A 9399-nucleotide genomic window follows, 5' to 3' on the forward strand; every position below is an offset into this window, starting at 1 on the left:
TAAATTTACCCATATTTATATGATCAATAAATGGGTAGATTTTTTTAACAGTCAACCGTCGATCAAGAACTATGTATTTGCTTTTAATATAAAATATAATACAGAAGTGTTGATAGATTGTGAAGACTTTTCTTGATTGCTCATTCTTTTTTTAGATCCTTCTTATTATTTGCATTAACGGTTATTAAATACAAATAATTAGAAAATATTATATAGAAATTTGTTGGGGTAACCACAGGTTGGTTTAGTTTGATTTTAGATAATTTTTCAATCCAAACCTATCAATTTTGTTCAGTTTGATTTGCTTAGTAGTTTTGCTTAATTTTCATAAAAAGAAAAATAGTTATATGGTTGTTCTTTAACATAGATGTTTGGATCTTGTAATATCATTTTAGAAGGTAAAATTTTTCCTCCAAATATTTAATACAGTTGTGTACTTAGGACTCAAATTCAATACTTTTAGTTAAGCTAGAACAATCACATGTAAATTAATCCACGTGCTTCGTGATTAAAATGTAAATAATATGATTACAAATTATAAAACTAAAACTAAAATAAATAAATAAATAATAGAATATTATGTTCAGATCAATTGATTGATTTGATTTGGTTTATAAGGATTTCAAATTTTCCAATTGAGAACCGGACTAAACTATTCAATTTGTTTTAAATTGATCAGGTCAATGGGTTGAACCGAACCATAACCACCCCTTGAAATTTGTACATTTGTTTGAATCTTCTGTTGATATTAATTGTGAATGGTTCTATTCTCAAATTTTCTTATTGATAGGCGACATGTAAATAATTTCACTACAGGTTGATTGTTTTCCTTAATCTTTGGTCTTGCAAAGACGACATCTTCTCTTACTCTAGACTTTTGTAAGGCAAAAAAAAAAGGATGAAATTATACATAGAAGAATAGAGTTACATGCTTGTTCTTACATTTTTATAGATTCATAGTAATTTTTTAATACATACCAATAATAATTGCTGGATATAAAACGTGAACTCAATCTAATGACATGTAAGCATGGTGATATTAAAATGGATTCATTGATATATTTGGAACACAATCAAAAATGCTTCATAACACATACAAAAAGTCCAGCAATTTACATAAAAACACATAACTTGAAAAAATATCCAGCAATATATAAAAAAAATACTCGAGTTAAAAATAAAGATACTAGTAAAACTAGAAAAGGGAAAAAGAAAGTGGGAACAGGAAAGAAAAAAAAAAGAATAATAATATAAATTGGCCGATTCAGTTTTTATCCTAGTTTCATAGCTTTGACCGTAACTGATTTTTAGCTAAAGTGATGGAGCGAAGATATTTTAGTGGCTGAATATCACAAAATGATTTGGTAAGAAAATGCGCATGTATGTTTTCCCCATATACGCTTGAAACCAACATGTTTGAATGAGTGTCAAACGGCTCTAATGCACGTCAACCTTGAAACAAGTATACTTGCTTCTGCGTTAACTTGAACATAAAAACGTGATTTCTTTATGCATATCCCAACACGCGCTAAGCTAATACGAAACTTATAAGAAAAATATGCTCTTGAAGTCATCCAAAGCATACTTGCAATTGTTCACCAGCAAACACCCACACCCAACCTTCGACTTAAGTCACGGGAACACTTGATACACAACAATTAAATAACGATCCAATATCCGCCGGGGGGATCATGTTACATGCATCACAAGATGCCATTGTCCATCATGAGTGATCCATGAATATAGTTTCAACAAAATTTACATTGACCAGATGTAAACACAACCCTTGCAAGTTGCAACAACATTCAAAGTTTAAACCAAATCTCATTTTTGAACTAAGACTATCCCGACAACAAAAAAAGGAAAAATTATATGGAAATCCCAAAATTGCCTTAATTCATAAGCAAGCCATGTAATTTATGTGTTATAATTTATAAATCGCAAGTTCCAAAATAATATATCAAAACTCTTCCTGTTACAACAGCAATAAGGACTCTAACTACAAAGTTGGTTTCCTTATAGTTGGTCGTCTGTGACCTGAAACAAGGGGCAAGACATGTCATCTAAACAGTCCATCCCCAAAAGAGGCTACTGTCTTTTAACTAGTTTTTCTCCACTGAAATAGCCGGTTCAGAAACTTCCTCAATCTCAGGGCTAGTATTTACGGGATTATCGCTTCTTATTACACTCTCGGATTCAGAATCACTAGCATTTTTAACTTCTTCCCTGTCATCTGCTTTAGGAGACTGAGTGTTTTGGGAATTTAAACCAGATGTACGCTCATCCGATTGCTTTGGTTTGTTCAGGGCGTGACAATGTGGGCAGTAATAAGTAATAAATGGGAAATCCTCCTTCCGAGCAAGACCTGAAGGGAAACAAGTAGATAAAAACACAATTTAAACTGTATTCAGAAATGAAAATTAGCTATTACTCCTTCCGTCTCTAATTATAAGATTCTTTCAACTAATTCATATCCCTTAAGAAAAATAGTTAATTACATTAAATTTATCAATTATTTGTACTATCATTCTAAAATTATCTTTTTCTTATATCTCTATCCCCTTAATTACTTTCATTAATGTTTGGAGAGAAAATAATTAAATAAGGATATGTAGAAAAAAAATAATTAATGCATCTAAAAATTAAAAAAAGATCTTATAAAAAGGTACAAACAATTTTTTTAAAATAATTTTATAATTAGGGACGGAGGGAGGGAGTACTTTGTATGTGCAACCCACACACATGTGAGTGCAAGTGTATGAACACACAAACCTAGAACATTAAAGGCAGCCAACTTACCATTATGCATGCGGCAGTTACCGCATACGAGCGCATAAGACTGTGTTGGATCCTCACCCACAAGCAATGCTGCAATTCGAGCAATCCATCCTCCATCATTCATTGTTGAACTTTGAGGATTGTGATGTTCAACAACTACAAGCTGATTATGCTCAGGAGTTTGGGTTTGATCAATTTTCCCAGAACCAACAAATTGTTGATCAGAATAATTTGGTGTAGTTGTCCCTGAACTAGTGGATCTAGAAGTGACTTGTTTGCGATTTCGAAGCCCACTAGACTGAACAACTTCAACATCCTTGGTCTTCCCTGTTGAAGCACCAGAAGATTCATCCCCCACATACACTTTCAAACCTGAATCTGCACCCAACTTGGATGCTAAAGCAGTTGCAGCAGCTGCCTTGGCTGCAGGATCTGTATCATATCTCTGTGGATCACAAGAGCTAAGTATAATACACAATAATATTCAAGTATTTTTGCAAACAAATAGATCTGACATTTTTTGTCCTATTAGATGTTTGTTGTCAGGCAAAATATAATCTTAGCAATACTTATTGATGCAAAATACCCATCTTTGCACTAATGACACATGAATCAATTATTTTAATCCCAACTAAAAGTTCCAAACATCAATCACAGGGCATGATTATTAGCACCAAAAAAGACACTAGTTAACTGTAGAAATAAACTGAAGGAACGAAGAAACTTCTATTAACTCTTGAAAGAGGGTGATATAAAATAATTATTAATCATGGGTTACTTTTAGGAATAACTGTCTTTCTACTTTTGCAATTGAGATATTTATCTTATCTTCATAAGATTTCATTTTGGGAGTTTTTGTATGATTAGGATTTTTATTACGTTTGGATTATAAAAAGCCCTTCAAGCTCTTTATTTCTTGAAGGCTCCTATCGGTATGTTGTGTTGTATCTGATAATTAGTTGTGTAAGTGGTATTGGCAGAGGTTGGTGGCAGAAGGAGGCCAATTTTTTTTTCTTATTAGGTGATATCAAGTGTTGGAGGAGTGGTTATAAGGGAATAAAAAATGTTTGACTAGATTTGACTACTTAGGTGCACACTTCTAGTAAAAATGGAATCTACTTACACTTAAGATCTACTTTATACAATGCACCAAATGATACCTTAAGGTTTTGTCATTAAGTAGCATGAACTGATCAATACAACCCAAGTATATTTTGTCTGCTCTAAATGAGAAGGAACGAAGGTGATATTGAAAGTCTTGTAACAATACTCACTTTAAACAATTACCTGAATGAGTTGTTGAGTAATGTAATAATTTGTCTTCTCTTTGAGCTCATCAATTTTTGCCTTCCTTTCAGCTCTAAGACTTTCAAGAATTTTCTGGTCCCTGCGATCACCTATAAAACCACAATTTTATATTTAAAATTAAATAATATTAATTTTGTACTCGATATATCAAACTCTAAATTCTAGCTTATCACTGGGGTTGTGAATGATAGCTTTTCAAACTTATGACTAAAGGTACCACATTTTTAATAAATGTTTTGTACAAGATTGCAAGATCTCTAGGACCTTCTACTTCTAATGAATGTAATGTTAAAATCAAGCATTTGCAGCAAAACTACACCAGAGAAATTGATTTGATGCATGGACAACTTTTTTTAATAAGAAACGTTCATTCATCAGAGGAAACACTCATCCTCGGGTTGTTGGCTCTCGTCTAACTGGCAGAGGAAACACTCATCCTTCAATTGTTGACTCTCCTACTCCTCAATCATCCGGTTCAACTGATAGAGGAAACACCAATCCTCCTGTTATTATCTCTCCCCTAACTAGCAGAGGAAACAGACTCCTACTCCTCAGTCTCCTTTTGTCCAACTAGCAAAGGAAACACTCCTACTGCTCAGTCTCTCTGCTTTCATGTTCTCCGGACAAATAACTATTGCAAGATCCTTGGAGTCAGAGATGCTGCCTCACTCACCATGATTGAGTACACATACATTAAGTGCATGAGGAAATGGCATGAGTAGGAAAAGGAGTAAGGACCCTCTTGAAAAAACCTACGATGAAATAGAGTTCAAACGGATTTTGGAAGCTATTCAAGTGTTGGGGTTGGATTCTCCCGAAGGGTCAAGACACATTTATAATGATGAGATATTGGTTTTGAAGACATGTAGTCCTTGGAAAAAGAACAAATACGTAGACCACAATATTCCCGATGATAATCAGTTCAAACTTGAACAAGCAGAAGATGTATTTCCAGTCCTTTGTTTTTGCTACCCGCAATACTTGGGAGTACATGAAGCTTTGTTGGACAACAGGAAAGATTTGTTAGATTGGGATGTCGCTGGTTCTTCACACCGGATCCTTTTGGAGTTCTGCATGATGTTAAAAATTGACATGAATGTGGAAGAGAAAGAGTTGAACATAGCCTACTATAAATGTTTGACACCAAGAGAAGAAAACGAAAAGAGCTCAAGCTGAATCTATCTTCGAAGAATTTCCCAAGCATATAAGGTAATGACCACAATATATTGTATTAAGTTTGACACCTTAATTCTACACATGTTGGCAACGTATATAACATCCCATGAGCAAACACTCATCCTACTCTTCAGTCCTCTTGTCCAACTGGCAAAGGAAAACACTTCTACTGCTCAGTCTTCCTGTTCCCTGCAGAAATAACTATTACAAGATTCTTGGCGTCAAAGATGGTGCCTCACTCACCATGATCAAGCACGCATACATTAAACTCCTGAGGAAATGGCATCTGAGTAAGGACCCTCTTGAAAAAGCCTACGATGAAATCGAGTTCAAACGGATTTCGAAAGCTTTTCAAGTGATGGGGTTAGATTCTCCCGAAGGGTCAATCACATTTATAATGATGGTGGGATGTTGGTTTAGAAGACACGTAGTCCTTGGAAGACGAACAAATATGAAGACAACAATATTCCCGATGACTGTCAGTTTGAAATTGAACACACGAAAGATGCATTTGTCTGATTCTTTTTTTTTTGGTACCCACAGTACTTGGGAGTACATGAAGCTTTGTCGGACAACGGGAAAGATTTGTTAGATTGGGATGTCACTGGTTCTTCACGCCAGATCCTTTTGAAGTTCAACAAGATGTTAGAAGTTGACATAAATGTGGATGAGAAAGAGTTTGAACATATCCTATTGTAAACAGATTTTAAAATATCATCTCGCTTGGTACCGAGAGAAGAAAACGAAACAATCTCAAGCTGAATCTAATTTTCAAAGAATTTCCCAAGCATACAAGTTAATGTCAACCTGAATTGCTCATGAGATGTTATATATGATATCGGCATGTGTGGAACTAAGGTGTCATCCTTAATACAAAATATAGTGGTCTGCGTATCTATTTGGCTTCCAAGGATCACATCTCTTCAAAACCTACATCCCACCATCATTATAAATGTATCTTGACCCTCAGGAGAATCCAACCCCAGCACTTGAATAGCATCCAAAATTCATTTGAACTCAATTTCATCATAGGCTTTTTCAAGAGGGCTCTTGTTTTCCCAGTCGAATGTCATTTCCTCGTGAGTTTAATGTATGTGTGCTTGATCATGGTGAGTGAGGTGTCATCTCTAACTCCAAGAATTATGTAATAGTTATTCATGCAGGGAACATGAAAACAGGAAGACTAATGAGTAGATGGGTGTTTGCTCATGGGATGTTATATATGCTGCCAACATGTGTAGAGTTAAGGTGTCAACCTTAATACGATATATTGTGGTAATTACCTTACATGCTTGGGAAATTCTTCGAAAAATAGATTCAGCTTGAGCTCTTTTCGTTTTCTTCTCAGTATCAAATGGGATGATATTTTAAAGCCCACTTACAATAGGTTATGTTCAACTTTTTTTTGTCTACATTCGTGTCAACTTCTAACATCTTGTATAACTCCAAATGGATCCAACTTGAAGAAAGAACATCCCAATCTGACAAATCTCCTCCAAGAGAATCCAATCCCAGCACTTGAAAAACTTCTGAAATTTGCTTGAGCTCGATTTCATCGTAGGCTTTCTCAAGAGGGACCTTCCTCGTTTTTCCTACTTGGATGACATTTTCTCGTGAGTTTAATGTATGTGTGTTCAATTACAGTGAGCAAGGCGCCATCTCTGACTCCAGGAATTTTGTAATAGTTATCCATACAGGAAATAAGAAACCACGAGGATTGAGTAGTGGGAAAGTTTCCTCTGCCAGCTGAAGTAGTTGGACAAGAGGACTGAGGATTAGGATGGGTGTTTCCTCTGCCGGTTGGAGGAAAGATAACAATGGGAGGATTGTTGTTTCATCTGCCAGTTGAGACGGAGGACTGAGGAGTAGGAGAGCCAATGAGTGTTTCATCATAATACTAAAATATACTTTTCCACTCCCACTAAGAAGTTGTTAACAAGTTATGGAATCAGAACTCATAAACAACTTCAAAAATAGGAGGACAGAACAATTGAAAATCTCAAATTTGAGAATAAAATCCAGAAGGCATAAAGTTTCACTAGGCCTAGAACAGATAAATATATGATGCTCCAATTTACAAAACGAAATAAATAAATAAACTAGCTTCCATGTTGATTGTAATCCTTTTGAGTTTGGACACTTACACATCCTGGTGAAGCTGACAAATGCAGTATATGTAGCTGATGACAAGGCAGGCAAAAGAAACATTGGCAAAACTCGGATTGCCCTCATTTTCCAATTCATATCCATTGATCTTGTTGTCATAATAGCATATCCTACAGCAATGACCTGAAAGTTGAAACCATTTTAAGAAAAATCCATTTATAAAACCACCCTCAATAGTCAGCAGGAATATATTAATTTGTCTAGAGGAGAAATTTAAAATTCAAGTAAACCCTTCATTGTCATTCAACAAAAGGGAAACATTATCACACACTCCTCAAAAGATTTATTTCATTTTTTTTCAAAGATCCTACGGCATAATCAAAACCACGTCTACATTTACATTCCAAAAGTGGTTCTACTTTCCCATCCAAACAAAATCAGTTCTCCTAAACTAACTTTTAAAACAGCATTCCCAGAATGCCAAGCATCATTCCCAAACACAAATAACTTTTTTAACCCCAATTCCTCCAAAAACCAATCCTTTAAAAAGAAAAAACAGTCCTCCTAAGATCCAAAATCAAAAGAAATCTAAAACACCAACAACCCTTAATATCATCAGGGGACTAAATCCACGACAAAAATATTTCAAAAAACCAATGACATAAAATGCTCATTTCTTCATAGCACAAAAATGAGCCTATGCTTTTCAAATATCTAAGGTTTTAAACTCTCCTGTCTTTAAAGATCAGGATTGCAGCCACAATTTCTTAAATTCTCCGGTCTTTGGAGGCAACAAATTGCAGCCACAACATCAGGATTTTTGAAGTCTCCACAACATCAAGGTTTTGAAGTCTATGAAACCACATCGCCACGGCAATTGCGGCCACAAATTTTCACAATGTCAAGATTTTCAGAGACTCCGCGACAGCGACTGCAATTTAAAACCTTACATCCACCCTCAGTGACAAGTGAAGAGAGAAAAGCAAAACTCATTTCCAATAGAAGAATAAAAAGATAAGGTAAAATTGATGGAGGTACCTCAAATAAAACAGAGAATAGAATAAGTTGGCGAGAGGTTCGCCTCCAAGAGCGAGATCTATTGCTCATTCTAGTCACAACCGCGTTTTCCTCTTTGGAAATATACTGAAGCCTCTTCTCAAAATCGTCGCGGTTGGACCTGAATATCGCGTTCCAAATTCGCGAAATAAAACCTTTCTTCTTTTTCTCGTTCTTCTTATCGTTCCCGGCACTGGCACTGGCACTGGGACTAGTTTCTTTCTTCTCACCTTTCTCATCCCCCATCACTCTCGCCCCTAACCAAAAAAGAAAAAAGAAATAAGAAAGTGAAAAATGAGAAATGGTGTGGAAGGAAAAGGGAGAGAGGAACGAACACGAACTTGTTCGATCTGGGAGGGTTCGAGAATGTTCGGTGGTTTAGATCTCGGCGCGTAGGTTGGTGGTGAGGTTGGGGAGTTACGAAGTGGTGGAGTGGGAGACGAAGAAGAATGCGTGAGACTGAGAGTGTTATTTCAAATTTTTGGGGTTTTGTTTTGGACACTCTCTGCACGCAGAGTCAAGCACGTTGGATTTCACGCTCCGTGGATGCGAATGCTTTCATGCCACTCCATCACTCTAAGTCCTAACCCCTTTTTTTAAAAAAAATAAATTGGTGATGGAAATACCGTGTTATGAGGTGGTTGACTGAACGTCCTAACACTAGTAAAATGAATAGTCATGAATACAATTATCACTAGTCAACTGTTTTTTTTACTGTTCTTGACATTTTTTCGGATTTGGATTGTCATACACTAACGCAATCGGAGTTGTGTAAAGACCATCGGTATTTTAAAGGTATTTTTGAATTGTATTTATTAAAATAATTTATGAATTGTCAGATAAAAATTTGACGATCTTTGTCATTTGACTACGTGAATGTGTGTGTGTTTTTTTTTTTTTTACTTATGAGAATTCAGATCCATGAGTGAAATACTAATGTTTTAAAGATTCTAATCAATGAATTAAAATATAAAA

The 9399-nt window shown here is 35.4% G+C and overlaps 1 protein-coding gene across 2 annotated transcripts; it reads right to left on the reverse strand.

Moving 5' to 3' along the window:
• Positions 1–1743: 1743 nt before the first annotated feature.
• On the reverse strand, positions 1744–9020 carry LOC114385296 (uncharacterized protein At2g24330-like). 2 transcript variants are annotated; one of them, XM_028345307.1, is made up of 6 exons: positions 8766–9020; positions 8407–8681; positions 7407–7551; positions 4066–4175; positions 2800–3223; positions 1744–2365 (listed from the first exon to the last, which is right to left on the reverse strand). In XM_028345307.1, exons 2-6 carry the CDS (start codon positions 8668–8670, stop codon positions 2103–2105), a joined length of 1206 nt encoding a protein of 401 aa, XP_028201108.1. In that variant the 5' UTR covers positions 8671–8681; positions 8766–9020; the 3' UTR covers positions 1744–2102. The 2 variants fall into 2 exon arrangements, with proteins under 2 accessions (XP_028201108.1, XP_028201109.1); XM_028345308.1 differs by having other exon boundaries at positions 8760–9020.
• Positions 9021–9399: the final 379 nt, after the last annotated feature.

This window comes from Glycine soja, chromosome 14 (genome assembly GCF_004193775.1).
Source record: "Glycine soja cultivar W05 chromosome 14, ASM419377v2, whole genome shotgun sequence".
NCBI lineage: Eukaryota > Viridiplantae > Streptophyta > Magnoliopsida > Fabales > Fabaceae > Glycine > Glycine soja.

Coding starts and splice junctions, on each gene's coding strand:
- LOC114385296 (XM_028345307.1), bottom strand. CDS start 8,670: ATGGGGGATGAGAAAGGTGAGAAGAAAGAAACTAGTCCCAGTGCCAGT. Junction 7,552..8,406: donor TATTCTCTGTTTTATTTGAG/GTACCTCCATCA, acceptor TTCAACTTTCAG/GTCATTGCTGTAGGATATGC. Junction 4,176..7,406: donor TGTCAGCTTCACCAGGATGT/GTAAGTGTCCAA, acceptor GTGGTTTTATAG/GTGATCGCAGGGACCAGAAA.